The sequence below is a fragment of the Moschus berezovskii genome, chromosome 5 (genome assembly GCF_049115385.1).
Source record: "Moschus berezovskii isolate FMDL1 chromosome 5, NW_MosBer_1.0, whole genome shotgun sequence".
Classification (NCBI taxonomy): Eukaryota; Metazoa; Chordata; class Mammalia; order Artiodactyla; family Moschidae; genus Moschus; species Moschus berezovskii.
The window spans coordinates 102,360,009-102,376,898 of NC_142464.1; the positions used below are offsets into that span (position 1 = coordinate 102,360,009).

At 41.0% G+C, this 16,890-nt stretch overlaps 1 protein-coding gene across 2 annotated transcripts in view; it reads left to right on the forward strand.

Moving 5' to 3' along the window:
* FRAS1 (Fraser extracellular matrix complex subunit 1) overlaps window positions 1–16,890 on the forward strand; it is a 533,887-nt gene that overhangs the window by 212,032 nt on the left and 304,965 nt on the right. For both annotated transcript variants that reach the window (XM_055434121.2, XM_055434122.2), the window contains 2 exons: window positions 12,558–12,717; window positions 14,955–15,088. In XM_055434121.2, the coding sequence (XP_055290096.2) occupies window positions 12,558–12,717; window positions 14,955–15,088 (294 nt within the window). The remainder of the gene's footprint in view (window positions 1–12,557; window positions 12,718–14,954; window positions 15,089–16,890) is intronic.

Here is a 16,890-nt window from a genome sequence, read left to right on the forward strand (position 1 = left end):
TCCAGCCATCTCATTCTCTGTCGTCCCCTTCTCCTCCCCCCGCCAATCCCTCCCAGCATCAGAGTCTTTTCCAGTGATTCAACTCGTCGCATGAGGTGGCCAAAGTATTGGAGTGATCTTCCTTACCCCCAACCTAACCTGACTCTTGGCACTGAACTTATCCCAGAGTAGGTCTAGCTCAATAACCATCAGGACTCAAGCAGTGAGTAAATCCCTTCTCCGGCTTACCCATATCCTTGTCCAAGGTCACGTTGATCTTTGACCACCTGACCTGTTTGGTGGGTGGCTCAAGGACCACAGATCTGCAGATGGGTTAGTTAGAAATCTGCTTGACCTTCTACTTTTTCAGGAAGAGTTTTGAAAGTCCTTCTTCTCCCCGCCTCCCTTGCAATTCATCCCTCTCTTCTAACACAGCAAACAGAAAGCTCTAAACTGGGTAAGACAGCGTGCGTGCTTGTTTTCCCATATGCAACTTTCAGAATCTACTCCTCCAGAAAGTGTTATAATTATATTTCTGCAACTTCATGTAACAGAAAAGGGCTGGATTTCAGGAACTGTAGTTTGAAGGAGAAAAACAAATCCCTAGTGGTCTACTTCTCCAAATAGAAATAGAAGAACGGCTTTTTTAAAGTTGAGATAAAATCCTCTACTTTCAGTCTTAATCAATTTAAAATAATCATGTTTCTTGTCTTTCTGTTCTTCTTTCCTCTCTTTCTTCACCTTTTTAGATGCTTGTCAAATTCTTCTTAATGTTATTCATTTCCTTGAGTGGGTTAAATGCTTGTCTGGGTTGGGTCTGAATCTCCCCCTGTCACTTGCATCACTCGGATTGTTCCTGAATCTTGGAGCCTTTTCTGTTTTGCTCCCTTGGCTTGTTTTAGAAAGCAGTTTCCAGAGCAATGCCTCTCTTGTTGAACATCGGTAATCCTCTCTTTAGCCTCTGGCTTGCATCCCATAGGGCGGGTTATGGAATCTCTCTCCCTGTAGATATAAAATAGCCTGGTGTTTTGAGAGCTTTGCAGTGGTGAAGTGGAAGCTTTCCCCTGAAAGAGAGATTTAGAAGTGGCTTTAGGGTAGAGTAAGTGTAGTGGGAAGAGAATCTGTTAGAGCAATGCCATCCCCAGAGAACAGAGTTGAAGGGAAGGAGAATCAAGACTCGGTTGAGCTCAGGGTGGCACGACAAGGCCACCTTTAATGAAACAACTTCGCCTCATGAGGGGACCTCTTTTTCTGGCATCGTGGGCTGGTGTTCCAGCAAGTCCAGACAAGCCCCCGCATCTTCCTTGGAGTGAGAAAAACACTTGAGCCTTTTGGCCAACTCCAAAAGAGTTTTGCATGGGCTTAGTACAGTCAGCATTTGGGGAGACTATTTCATCCATGACCTCCCTAAGCTATCCTTTCAAATTAGCTTTTGGATCTCTGCCCAGCCTTGCCAACCAGTTAGGGAGATAAGCCTGAAATATGTTTTCCTAAAGAGTGTTGGAATGCTTTTTCCCTGTTCTTTTCCCCACAAATTAGCTTGTGAAAGGGAGGAGAAAGGACCTTAACCTCTTTCTTTTCCTCTTTACTAATTTGATCTGAGCACCACATAATGTCCTGTCCAAGAAGATGGTGCTTGGAGACTCGCTGAAAAAGAAAAGTGGCAGGTGGTAATGCCCCAGTGCCCGCATCTGATTGAGTATAGGAGTATGGAAGGAGTCTGCTTGTTTTGCCCGACTGTGAGGCTAAAAGGAGAACTAATTTATGTGTGTGAGGGAAGAGATGAATATTGAATTCTGCAGCCTTGTTTTCGTCAAAGTAGAGGATGTAATTACAATATGCACCAAACATCCCCAGATATTTAGTATTCTGGATCTATAACATCATAACAGGAACACATTATATAAAGAAAAATTATTTTTTTGTTCTGTCTGTAAGCCAGGCAAATACTTTATGACTGTATCTTTCCTTTGGACTTAAGTCAACAGCCAACCAGACTTGTTATTTGGCTATGCAGAAGAATATATCTAAGATGTTGTCTGCAGGAATGTGCTTTTGCCCAGTGTCAAAGTCTCATGTTTCTGAAAGGTATTAATGATGTTGGGATGGTACAGCTACAACACAGGTCTTATGGGAGCATTGCTTTGTATATGCATTATTTCTTGATTTTACAGAACTTTCTTTGCTGTTAACTTTGCTCATTAGATTAAAACTTTTGTGACTATAGAGAACACAGTGAGATTAAAAAAATATGTTTATCTATCATCTATTAATATCTGACCCCTATCTGTCATCTGGCGGCTTCCCTGGTGGCTCAGAGGGTAAAGCGTCTCTGTATCTATCCATCATCTATGTATCCACCCATCTACCATCTATCTGCCTACCTCTCTGTCTACCTATGATCCAGCTATCTATCAGCATGCATCAAACTCTTTGATTTCTGGTCTCCCTCTGGTGAGAGAGGTGTCACTGATTCAGAAATAGGAGTAGGAGATGAAAGTGGAGGCGACTTTTCTCAGAGAGGTAAGAGTAATTCTTCTCCATCATTCTGTTCAGTTTGGATCACTGTCCGGCTTCTGTGGCTTTGACATCGAGAGTGGAGTCACCCTGACAAATGTTCTTTGTTAGTCCCATAATTCTCAAGCTTATTGTGAAGGGAGAATCCGTTGCTTAACTGTATGTCTCTTGAGATAGATAATAGATTCACATCATTGGAGAGCTTGAAGCTACCAAAGAGATGAGCTAATATAGCCCTCTCGTCTTACAGTTGAAAACACTTTGGTGATTGACAGGTTGTTATTATAATTAATTTTTGTGGTCTCAATCTGAGAGGTGGTATGATTGCAAATGTTTGAGAAATGACAGCTAGTGTTTCTCAGTAGTAACAAAAACGAGCTCTTGTTTTAGTGTCTGGATGTTTAGAAGCAATCTCTTAGCTTTTAGTAGTATAAAGATGTTCACTTCTAATTACTTTATAAGCTGCTTTCAGATTTTACTTATCTAAGATATATAAATGATTCATTAGATATTTTAAACAGTACTTTTGCTCTCTGATGACAAAAGTGAATAATAGTTTATTGGTGAAAATGTAGAAAAAATAGGCCAACAGAAAACAAATCCACTAGTTATCTCCAATTATGAAAACCACTATTGTTTCCTCAGTTGTTTTTTTTGGGGGGAAGGGGACATGGTAGTGAATATGGATGGGTAGATAGATAGAGATATACACGGTTTCACATAATTGTAATTATACTCAGTGTACACTTTATGGCTTAATTTTTATATAACATGTAGTAAATAATTCCCCAGCATACTCTTGGAGAATGTGATTTCCTATTGTTAGGCATTTGGGTAGCTTCCAATATTCACTAAAATATTTTCAATTTCATTGTAATGAACAATGAGATGGAATTCTTTGTATTCAAACATTTTTGTGTGTCATTGATCATTTTCCTCAGATAACTTCTTAAAAGTGAAATTAGTAGGTCAAAGCATCTAAAGAGTTTGAGTATTGAAGCTGTGACATCTATGGTCATTAAAATTCAATTTTAAGTTGTCTCTGTCTAAAGATAAAAATGAGAATATTACCAATAGTACAGCTTCTTTTCAAGTATGATTACCTGGGGTAGGTGCCTCCTGGCAGAGTTGTTCCAGGTGTGATCATGAGACAAGTCTCTGTGTAGGAGAGTCCCACTCCACTGCAGCTTTACTAACAATAGCTAAAGTGAATTTTATATCTGATATTATCTCATATCTGATATTATCTCATATCAGAAATCTCATATCTGATCATTTAATTTTATTTTATTAATATTTCTTTGTAGTTAATAAAGTTCTATATTTAAGTTGAATATTCTGTAAGCTTGTTGCTATTTTTTTCCACTGGGATTTATTTCTTTTTTAAGAAATATAGTACAGTGTACTTACAATATAGTATTAGTTTCACACGCACAACAAAGTGATTCAATATTTTTATGTATCATGAAACGATCACCACTGTGAGTCTTGTTACCATTTGTCACCATACAAAGTTATTTCAGTATTATTGACTATATTCCTATGCTGTACATTATGTCCCTATGAGTTATTTATTTTATTAGTGTAACTGGAAGCTTGTACTTCTTAATCCCCTTTGCCTCTTTCACCCATTCTCCCATACTCCCTCTGCTCTGATGACCACCTGCTTGTTCTCAGTATCTCTGAGTCTGTTTCTGTTTGGTTTTGTTTATTCTTTTGTTTTACTTTTTAGATTCCATATATTAATATAAGTGAAATCATAACAGTATTTATCTTTCTCTATCAAACTTATTGCACGAAGCATAATTAGCCTCTAGGTCTGTCTATCCATGTTTTTGCAAGTGGCAAAATTTCATTTTTTATGGCTGAGTAATAGTGTGTGTGATCCACACAGTCAAAGGCTTTGGCATAGTCAATGAAGCAGAACTCTCTTGCTTTCTCCATGATCCAGCGGATGTTGGCAATTTGATCTCTGGTGCCTCTGCCTTTTCTAAAACCTGCTTGAACATCTGGGAGTTCACGGTTCACATATTGCTGAAGCCTGGCTTGGAGAATTTTGAGCATGACTTTACTAGCGTGTGAGATGAGTACAATTGTGCGGTAGTTGGAGCATTCTTTGGCATTCCCTTTCTTTGGGATTGGAATGAAGACTGACCTTTTCCAGTCCTGAGGCCACTGCTGAGTTTTCCAAATTTGCTGGCATATTGAGTGCAGCACTTTCACAGCATCATCTTTCAAGATTTGAAATAGCTCAACTGGAATTCCGTCACCTCCACTAGCTTTGTTCGTAGTGATGCTTTCTAAGGCCCACTTGACTTCACATTCCAAGATGTCTGGCTCTAGGTCAGTGATCACGTTATCGTGACTATCTTGGTCGTGAAGATCTTTTTTGTACAGTTCTTCTGTGTATTCTTGCTACCTCTTCTTAATATCTTCTGCTTCTGTTAGGTCCATACCATTCCCGTCCTTTATCGAGCCCATCTTTGCATGAAATGTTCCCTTGGAATCTCTAATTTTCTTGAAGAGATCTCTTGTTTTTCCTTTTCTGTTGTTTTCCTCTATTTCTTTGCATTGATCACTGAGGAAGGCTTTCTTATCTCTCCTTGCTATTCTTTGGAACTCTGCATTCAGATGCTTATATCTTTCCTTTTCTCCTTTGCTTTTCACTTCTCTTCTTTTCATAGCTATTTGTAAGGCCTCCTCAGACAGCCATTTTGCTTTTTGATGCTGATTGCAGCCATGAAATTAAAAGACGCTTACTCCTTGGAAGGAAAGTTATGATCAACCTTGATAATATATTAAAAAGCAGAGACATTACTTTGCCAACAAAGGTCCGTCTAGTCAAGTCTATGGTTTTTCCCGTGGTCATGTATGGATGTGAGAGTTGGACTGTGAAGAAAGCTGATCGCCGAAGAATTGATGCTTTTGAACTGTGGTGTTGGAGAAGACTCTTGAGAGTCCCTTGTACCACAGGGAGATCCAACCAGTCCATTCTAAGGGAGATCGATCCTGGGTGTTCATTGGAAGGACTGATGCTAAAGCTGAAACTCCAATACTTTGGCCACCTCATGCGACGAGTTGACTCACTGGAAAAGACTCTGATGCTGGGAAGGGTTGGGGGCGGGAGGAGAAGGGGACGACCGAGAATGAGATGGCTGGATGGCATCACTGACTCTGTGGACATGAGTTTGAGTGAACTCCGGGAGTTGTTGATGGACAGGGAGGCCTGGCGTGCTGTGATTCATGGGGTCGCAGAGAATCGGACACGACTGAGCGACTGAACTGAACTGAATATTGTGTGTGTGTGTGACATCTTCTTTATCCATTCATCTCTTGATGGACACTTAGGTTGCTTCCATATCTTGTCATTAATAATGTTCCAATGATATTAACATTGGAGTACATATATCTTTTTGTATCAGTGTTTTTGTTTTCTTCAGATAAATACCAAAAGTGTAATTATTGAATCATATGGTAGTTCTATTTGTAATTTTCCCTTAAAAGTTAAATCTCCATACTGTTTTCTATAGTAACTATATCAACTACATTCCTACCAATATTACATGTAAGTTCCCTTTTCTTTATATCCTTGCCAACACTTGTTACTTCATGTCTTTTTGATAATAGTCATTCTGTCAGGTGTGAGGTAATATCTCATTGTGGTTTTGATTTGCATTTCCCTTATAACTAGTGATGTCATGTGTCTTTTCACCGTCCTGATGGCTATCTTTGCGTCATTCTTTAGAAAAACGAATATTCAGGTCTTGTGCCCAGTTTTTAATTGGATTTTTAAATATTGAGTTGTATGTGTTCTTTTTATGTTTTGGATATTAATCCCATATCAGCTGTTTGGTTTACAAATATTTTGGTTTTAAGCTGATAGTCACTTAAGTTTGAACACATTCTAAAAGCACTAGATTTTTACTTCCCCTGCAACACGTTTTATGTTTTTAATGTCATATTTTACATTTTTTACTCTGTCTATTCTTTAACTAAAAATTGTTGTTATGGTTGATTTTCCAATTTTTTTTAAAAATTTTACTTGCTTTTCAAGTAGTTGATCTTTTGGCTTTACTATGTATATGCCTTTACCAATGAGACTTTTTTGTTCATATATTTTCTTGTTTCTAGTTATAACCTTTACTTCTAAAGAAGATCCTTTAGCACTTTTTGTAGGGCCAGTTTAGAGGTGATGGACCCTTAATTTTTGCTTGTCTGAGACACTCTTTATCTTGCCTTCAATCTTGAATGATAGCCTTGGTATCAAGTATTTTTGGTTAGAAGTTTTTTCCTTTCAGTACTTTAAATATATCACACCACTCCTTTATGTCCTGCCAAGTTTCTGTTGAAAAATAAATTGATAGCCTTATGGGATTTCTCTTGAATATTATGCATTGTATGCCTCTTGCTGCCTTTTAAATTCTCTATCTTTTGCCGTATTAATTATGACATGTCTTGGTGTGGATCTCTTTGGATTCATCTTGTTTGAGACTATTTCCTTCCCCATGTTAGGGAAATTTACAGCCATTGTTTCTTCAGGTAAGTTATCTGCCCCTTTATTTCTCTTTCTTCCTCCTGAGACCCTAATAATACAAATGTTGGTATGCTTGATGCTGTCTTAAATTATCCTCATCTTGAAAAATTCTTTTTTTTTTCTGTAGTGATTGGGTGATTTCTATTAGTCTGTCTTTCATGTTGCTTATGTATTCTTCCATATCATCTAATGCTCTTGATACCCTATAGTGTATTTTTCATTTTAGCCATGGTATTTCTCAGTTCTGATTGTTTTTTATATTTTCTAACTCTTTGTTGAAGTTTTCACTGTTTTCTGCAATTCTCCTAATTTCTATAAGCATCTTTATGATGCTTATAATAGAGAATTCAAATTTTTGAATTCTTTATAGGTAATTTACTTACGTTTATTTCATTAGAGTTTTTTTCCCTGGGGTTTTATCTCGTTCTTTCCTTTGGAATAAATTCCTCTATGTACTCATTTCATTTGATTTTCTCTGTCTGTTCCTGTGAATTAGGTGAAACTGTTATCTCTCTTGCTCTTGGAGCTGTGGTCTTGTGTAGAAGTGTTTCCAGTGTAGGTTTCATGTGCTGGGTGGCCTTGGCTGGCCAGTTAGGGGTGGAGAAGAAGGGGTGGGGTGGCTTTTAGGGCATGTTAGAAGCACAAGCTGAGAAGGCAATGGCAAGCCACTCCAGTACTTTTGTCTAGAAAATCCCATGGACAGAGGAGCCTGGTAGGCTGCAGTCCATGGGGTCGCTACAAGTCAGACATGACTGAGTGACTTCACTTTCACTTTTCACTTTCACACATTGGAGAAGGAAATGGCAACCCACTCCAGTGTTCTTGCCTGGAGAATCCCAGGGATGGGGGAGCCTGGTGGGCTGCCGTTTATGGGGTCACACAGAGTTGGACACGACTGAAATGACTTAGCAGCAACAGAAGCACAAGCTGGAATCAAGATTGCCAGGAGAAATATCAATAACCTCAGATAGGCAGATGACACCACCCTTATGGCAGAAAGTGAAGAGGAACTAAAAAGCCTCTTGATAAAAGTGAAAGAGGAGAGTGAAAAAGTTGGCTTAAAGCTCAACACTCAGAAAACTAAGATCATGGCATCTGGTCCCATCACTTCATGGGAAACAGATGGGGAAACAGTGGAAACAGTGTCAGACTTTATTTATTTGGGCTCCCAAATCACTGCAGATGCTGATTGCAGCCATGAAATTAAAAGACGCTTACTCCTTGGAAGGAAAGTTATGACCAACCTAGATAGCATATTAAAAAGCAGAGACATTACTTTGCCAACCAAGGTCCGTCTAGTCAAGGCTATGGTTTTTCCCATGGTCATGTATGGATGTGAGAGTTGGGCTGTGAAGAAAGCTGATCGCTGAAGAATTGATGCTTTTGAACTGTGGTGCTGGAGAAGACTCTTGAGAGTCCCTTGGACTGCAAGGAGATCCAACCAGTTCATTCTAAAGGAGATCAATCCTGGGTGTTCATTGGAAGGACTGATGCTAAAGCTGAAACTCCAATACTTCGGCCACCTCATGTGAAGAGTTGACTCACTAGAAAAGACTCTGATGCTGGGACGGATTGAGGGCGGGAGGAGAAGGGGATGACAGAGAATGAGATGGCTGGATGGCATCACCAACTTGATGGACATGAGTTTGAGTGAACTCCGGGAGGGAGCTGGTGATGGACAGGGAGGCCTGGCATGCTGTGATTCATGGGGTCGCAAAGAGTCAGACACGACTGAGCAACTGAACTGAACTGAGGCTGGGCTGAGGCATCCCTGGCAAGATGCCTTGAGCTGAAGTGAACACCAGCCATGGCTCTCCTGGGCTGGGTTGGGGTTGCCATGTTGGTGGAATGGTTAGAGTTGGAGTGGGCCCAGGCTCAAGGGTGCGCTGGGGCTGCCTTCCAGACTGACTAGAATGGCAACTTTTAAAACCGCTGCCTCTGTGCTGGGACTCAGAGAGAGTAAATTTGTGCACAAGCCCTTTAACGGAGAGTCTTGGTTTCCTGTAGTTCTCTGGCTTTCCCAGATGTCCATCTCACAGGTTTTCAAATCCAGTTGTGGTACCTCGTCTTTCCAGAGCAGGTCCCAGGGCTATGGGACCCGGTGTGGAGCTCTACCCAGTGTAGAGTTTGAATTTCTCACTCCTTAGGGATGTCCTCCAAGTTTGTGATGTTCCATTCTGCTTTTGGGTTCCCTTCCAGGGGTATGTGTCCCCGCTTACCCTTCTTGATGAGGTTTTTTATTTATATCCTTAATTGTAGAAGAGCTATTCTGCTAGTCTGCAGGTTGTTCTTAAAGAGAGTTGTTCTATATGTAGTTGCAATTTTGATGTGTCCATGGGAGGAAGTGAGCTCAGAATCTGCCTACTCTATCATTTTGATCTCACCTCCAGGCTCTTCTTACTGCTTGTAAATGGTTTTATATATTAGAGTATAATTCTAATTAATATAATCTGCAGTTTTTAAAAATGTTTATCATTCACCTTTCAAATTTTTCTACAATGTATTCAATATATTTGACTTTTAAAAGTTTAACTCATCAGAATGTATCCGTTTTTCTCCTACCATTTCTTCCTTTTCTTTTATGCTTAGGCCTTTTAAAGCATAAAGGTCAATTGCCTGCTATGTTTTATTAGCCAACAGTTTATTAGCCAGTTGTGGACTTGCCCATTTATTGATATGCTGTACTAAATTTGAAGTTTTATATTTAATTATAGAAGAAGTAAAAAGTGATGGGAGAGGAGTTGGCCTTGGCATCCAGGTCTATTGCCATGATCACAGGCAGCACATAGGTGTGAGAGGGAGTAGGAAAGCCATGGACTCGTGGGGAAAGGGTTAAGCATCTCCTACGTGCCACTTCCCTTGCTGCCTCTTTAGCAACTACCTCATGTAACCTTTACAATAACAAGTGAGCAGGTTATCTTCATAACATTTCAGGTTCCTCTACTAGGAAACTGCAATTTAGAAAGATTAGGTGACACACTCATAGTCCTCAAGGCAGGGAGAACTGAGCTGTGGTTCGAGAACACATATACTTCCACAGAAACCTTTGGTTCATCCAACTCAGTACATTCCTGTTTTTTAAAATTATTAATTAATTTATTTTAATTGGAGGCTAATTACTTTACAATGTTGTATTGGTTTTGCCATACATTGACATGAATCTGCCCGGGCTGTCAGTAGATTCCTTACGTATCTGTCCTCTGGTACTCCCAGTAGATCCTGGGAAAGTAATCTTCATGATGGTAAGGCAAGGACTTGGTTCCCAAAAATGTAGATGGCTGTGACAACCTATTACTATTATTGTTACAATAATAGCACAGGTTATTAATAATCCCCAAATGTCAGACTTGGCATGCTTGCAGCCTGGCAGCAATTTGCACCATAAAGGCATAGTGACTTGTTTAGGTAAGACAGAGTTCTTTTGTGTTTGAGAGAGGGTGAATACTTATTCTGGATGCTGGCTTGAGAAGTAGCAAGAGGATGTTTTATTTTCCATGCTTCTCAGTGACACAGTTGAAATCCCTAGATTATAGTTAGGTGACTAAGCACCTAGAATGTGTGATGTTTTTAATAGAAGCCTATATATGGTTTGTGCGGAATCAGATTTCATCATATACTACATTTAATACGGGCAGAGGAAGGCACTATTTAAGAAAATGTTATAGGAAGAAACTTTATTGATTAAGCTCACTTTTTTGCATATATCTTTTAAAAGGCCACCATCATTCCACTCTACCATTGAGAACATAATGTATTTTGACAGCTACTTCCCCAAACAATTGACATATTTGTAGCTTTTAACATTTAAGATTCTCCGCTGCCCTCTGAGCATGGCTTATTTAGATACTTTTGAAAAGTGTTAGTTCCTCAGTTGTGTCGACTCTTCTCAACCTCAGGGACTGTAGCCTGCCAGGTTCTTCTGTCCATGGGATTTCCAGCAAGAATACTGGAGTGGGTAGCCATTCTCTTCTCCAGGGGATCTTCAACCCAGGGATCAAACCCAGGTCTTCTGCATTGCAGGTAGATTTTTCACCATCTGTGCTACCAGGGAAGCCCTTAGATACTTTTGGTAGTTAGTGAACGTTCAATCCTGGGTGTTCATTGGAAGGACTGATGCTAAAGCTGAAACTGCAATACTTTGGCCACCTCATGCGACGAGTTGACTCACTGGAAAGGACTTTGATGCTGGGAAAGGTTAGGGGTGGGACGAGAAGGGGATGACAGAGAATGAGATGGCTGGATGGCGTCGCCGACTCTGTGGACATGAGTTTGAGTGAACTCCGGGAGTTTGTGATGGACAGGGAGGCCTGGCGTGCTGTGATTCATGGGGTTGCGGAGAGTCGGAAACGACTGAGCGACTGAACTGAACTGAAATGTTATGTATCAAAGCATGGATATGTTTGATCGTCAGTACAGTGCCAGCTTTGGGAATGTGGTGTCCTAGCCTCAAGTGGACCAGGAACATTTGGTGTGTGTAGATGGACACCCTCATCAGGAGTGAGTTGGCTCTACAATTTGTGGGAGAACTGGTTGGACAGGTGCCTTCTGCTGGCTCTCTCCGCTTCCCTGGGACCATAAGATCTCTGGGATCAGAGAGAGAGAGAAGACTGGGGAAGGGAGAGAGAGGACAGGACTGTGGACACTCATCAGGGTAAAAGGCAAAAAAAGAAGCAATCGGAGTGAGAGCTGTTGAAAATAACGTAGCTGGTGTAAAGAATTCAGTAGATGTGGATGCATGTGTGCATGTTTTACTTTGGTCCTCACAGAAGTTTTTTAAATAATGGGATTGGGGTGATTTTTCTTTCATTGTTGTGCTTTTTTGAAATTTTCAAACATAAAGTCTTAAGGATAAATATTACTCAGCTGTGAAAAGGAACACATTTGAGTCAGTTCTAATGAGGTGGATGAACCTAGAGCCTAATATACAGAGTGAAGGAAGTCAGAGAAAGACAAATATTGTATATTAACGCTTATGTATGGAATCTAGAAAGATGGTACTGTCAGTCCTACGTGCAGGACAGCAAAGGAGACACAGATGTAAAGGGCAGACTTTTGAACACAATGGGAGAAGGAGAGGGTGGGATGATTTGAGAGAATAACATTGAGAACATGTACATTACCATATGTAAAATAGATGGCCAGTGGGAGTTTGATGTATGACACAGGGAGCCCAAAGCCTGGGCTCTGTGACAGCATGGAGAGATGGGGTGGGGAGGAAGGTGGACGGAGGGAGAGGGCATGTATGCCTGTGGCCGATTCATGTTGATGTATGGCAGAACCCATCACAATATTGTAAATTAATTATCCTCCATTTAAAATAAATAAAATTTTTAAAAAGGAAAATAAAACTCAGTTGCTAAATTGGTCTCTGCCTTGGAATATTGCAAACCCTGATTTCAACCTAGAGCTTTTTTCTGTCTTATTGGAGCTCCGTCATTCACTTGTTTGAGAGCAGGCTTGTTTCTGTTTGATCAAGTGCAAGTCTATGTTCTCGCAATAACCTTCTTTTTCTTTTCCTAACACCCAGCACGGGACAGAGTGGGCCTCCTCCCCTTGCAGTGTGTGCTCTTGCACTCACGGGGAAGTCCGATGTACCCCCCGACCGTGCCCACCACTGATGTGTGGACACCAGGAGCTGGAATTCATCCCCGAAGGGAGCTGCTGCCCAGTCTGCGTGGGCCCTGGGAGTGAGTATGAGCTTGTTGAGAGAGACCCTCTTTGCCTGTGAGGTTTACCTGGTGACATCCCAACTCTTCTCTTTCTTGCCTAGTGTGTGGCTCAAAGATCCCTGACCCTACTCCTTACTGGAACCGAATCACAGTCTTGTACTTGGCAGGAAGTGATGTTGTAAACCGTGAGGTTGGAACAAATCCTTAAGCTCCATTCCAAACTCAGGGTGCTGAGGCTCTCTGATATATTATTTTGTCTCGGCCAGATGCAATCCTTTGTGTTCACAGCTCTTGAGAAGGAAAGGAGGAAGGACCAGATCCTTTGATATGATTCCATAAGGCCCAGGTAGTTCCTACGGCCTCTTGGTGGACAGAAGAACAAACATCACTTTTCTGGGTATCAGTAGTATCACAACACTAAATCTGATGGCTCGTCTTTTAAGATTTCATGTCTTTCTCCAAAACACTTTGAGCCGGAAGCAGTATTTCATTTGTCTTTATGGCCTCTTTGCTGGAGAGATTATGCCTGCCTGTTAACCGAGGCACAGCCCAGCAACCCGGGCGTATGCTTCCAGCCCTCTCCTTAGAATTCATGCTTGTACCAAGTACCCTTTTAGTACATTTTAGAGTTATATGTCCCTTTCCATTTTTATAATTAAGTAGCATATACTTCATGACAAATACAAATTATTGTCATTGCTGTATTATATTCTCTCCTGGTTTATAATAGCTCAGATTACTCTTTTTAAGTAGTACCTGGAAGCTACACTGTAATCTTGCCTTTTCTCTTTAAAAAGACTTCTGGCTTCTTTCTGATTGCCAGTTATTCCATTCCTGGCCACCATTTACCCTGGAGAACCATTCTGGGGATTGCAAAGTATAAGGAAATGATGAAAGTAGAGTGCATTCCTCTTGCATTTCAGATATCACCCACCAGAAAAAGGACAGACAGCCACTTTGGGCCAGATAAGCCTGCAAGGAAAAATATTCCAACCACAGTGTTTAGGGATAGGGTGGAGGGTGGGCTGTCTGGGTTTGTGGGCTCCTTTCTTACATTTTAGGAGACTTTCTGATTGACTCTCCATGAGAAAAATCTAGTGGAAGCATTTTGCCTGGAGAGATTGGAGGATTAGCCAGTGCCAACTCCATAATTTCCTGGGTGCATAATAAAAATGCAGGGCCTTTTGTTCAAAAAACAGGGTGGGGGAAGCTTTGGTTTTTCTTCCATGATCTTTCTCAAACTGTTATGTTTTTAATTTGCTGTTAATGTCCCCCACCCTCAGGCATGGGGATATTTGCTGGGTGGGTAAGTCCTCCTCAGGCACCCTAGACCCCTCCCGCTACTTGGTGCTTAGGGTGAGTGCACTCCTTAGGCACCTGTATCCAGGTCCCCAGTATGGGTGGAGGGTGGCAGCTTTCACTGGGCACAAATTTGGGCTCAGGCTTCTAAGAACCCAGGAAGGCAAGGAGTCAGGGGGAGGTAGGGCCATTCATGAACTGAGGCTCCAAACCACTTGCAATGCTATCTTTCCCACCAGACTTCACTTGGAAAACTCAGAGAGAAAGTTAAGAACTCCATACAGTGGCTCCAGAGCTATACCCCAAGCTCAGGGCCCCCTAGTTTGCACCGTGCCCCAGAGCACAAGACTGTGTATGACTGCACTGGCATAGATGCAGCCTGCCCTGAGATTGTGGTGCAGTTCAGTTCAGTTCAGTGCCGTCACTCAGTCGTGTCCGACTCTTTGTGATCCCATGGACCACAGCACGCCAGGCCTCCCTGTCCATCACCAACTCCTGGAGTTTACCCAAACTCACGTCCATTGAGTCGGTAATGCCATCCAGCCATCTTATCCTCTGTCGTCCCCTTCTCCTCCCACCTTCAATCTTTCCCAGCATCAAGGTCTTTTCAAATGAGTCAGTTCTTCACATCAGGTGGCCAAAGTATTGGAGTTTCAGCTTCAACATCAGTCCTTCCAATGAACATCCAGGACTAATCTCCTTTAGCATGGACTGGTTGGATCTCCTTGCAGTCCAAGGGACTCTCGAGAGTCTTCTCCAGCACCACAGTTCAAAAGCATCAATTCTTCGGCCCTCGGCTTTCTTTATAGTCCAACTCTCACATCCATACATGACACCTGGAAAAACCATAGCCTTGACTAGACAGACCTTTGTTGGCAAAATAATGTCTCTTCTTTTTAATATGCTGTCTAGGTTGTGCAACACCCTCAGTAACCCTTATTGCTCTAACCTTCCAGAATCCTGTTCCTACGAAGGCCATGTGTTTCAAGACGGGGAGGACTGGCCATTAAGTCGGTGCGCCAAGTGTGTGTGTAGAAATGGGGTCGTCCAGTGCTTCACAGCTCAGTGTCCGTCTCTGTTTTGTAATCAGGTAAGGAAGACAGCTTCAGAAAGGACCCTTCACAGACTGTTAACTTCACTATTTGGGAACCTGGAGTCTCTTCTGAGATGATGGCAGGCAGGCCTCGCAAGTACTGAAAACGAGAAGCAAAAGCTGCTTTATTTTCCTTATAGTTTTGGAGACCACCCTTGAGACATTTCTTTTACCCTTAGCAGCTACAGATAGGTCTAATTACCAGTCATTTAAGGTAATTGTTACATAATGAAACTGAGCCTTCAGGATATACACAAAGGAACCGCCAAACTCTAGTTGCAGGTGTTCCAAAAATGTCTAGCTAAACATCTGGAAAATTCAGTAGGATGATCAGTTCAGTTCATTTCAGTTCAGTCGCTCAGTTGTGTCTGACTCTTTGCGACCCCATGAATCACAGCATGCCAGGCCTCCCTGTCCATCACTAACTCCAAGGATTGTTATTGTTTGTCAATATATAGGTACAGACTGCTTTTTATAGACATATAGATGTTTATTTGAACCTGATTGTCTAGATGTACATGATTTAATTCTTAATGGTTCAAATTACCAAAGGAGTATTTTCTGGGGAGGTTTAAAATAGTGAGAACTTGTTCTTCATTTAAAACTGATCTGAGAAGAGGGTGGGATGTATGGAGAGAGTAATATGGAAACCTATATTACTATGTAAAATAGATAGCCAATGGAAATTTGCTGTATAACTCAGGGGACTCAAGCTGGGGCTCTGTGACAGTCTAGAGGTATGGGATTGGGGGAGGGGAAGTGGGAGGGATGTTTGAGTGGGAGGGGACATGGGTAGACCTCTGGCTGATTCATGTTGATATTTGGTAGAAACCAACACAATACTGTAAAGCAATTATCCTTTAATTAAAAATAAACAAGTTTGTTTATTTTTGAAGTCCTTGAAAAAAGGACTTCACATGGCCAGTACTCGCCTTCTATAAAAGTGTTTTTTAAAAGTAAAACAAACAAAAATCTGATTGGATTTTCAAAACATTACTCTTTCGTACAGATTTGCAGGTAAAAGTCAATTGCAAATAAATTTTGTATCCTTGGTATTTTGTAGTTTTTTATTCTTCCAGTAGCTCCCATGGATGTTCCTTGGCAATTGACAGATAACCATGAAAGGAGCTTGCCTCCAGTTGAAAAATAGCTCATTTTTGATCTGAGAAAGAGCTGGAAGCCAGCATTCAGTTGATACAGAGTAGCACTTTGTGTCAAATAAAGCAAAATCAATAACATTGCATATTGTGACAATTGGGCAATATTTTTAAAGGCAGACAAAAGGCAATTAGGCAAGAAATGCTAAATGCCAAATAAAGGAAAAATGTATCTAATTGAAAGACCAGATTGTATTACCCACACTACAGCAAACACTGCACACTTATCATATATCTCCATTCATCATGAAGTCTTATCCTAGCTTTCAGATTGCAAATGAGCTTCTTGGTAGAGTTGCAGAATATCTTACATTTGAAAGACATTGTAGTGTTGGAGCATTTTGACTTACACATCCCAGGGTTTAGTCTCTTATGTAAGAAGCTTTAATTAAGCAGTTTGCCACCATTACAATAAGGGAGGTGGGAGGAGGGAAGGAGGAAACACTCCATTGTGAAACTTCTGCTTCAAGTCTTTAAAAACAACAATGATTGCATATCATGGGTTAGCTTGGAATACCAGAAAGTGCTGGTTCCCATTTTTTAAAATGCTAAACTCTAGCTTCAAACAGTACTAACTTATAGTTTGCATGGATTAACTTAAAAAGATGAAATTTGTTGCCATACTATAGAGCTAATTCCTAT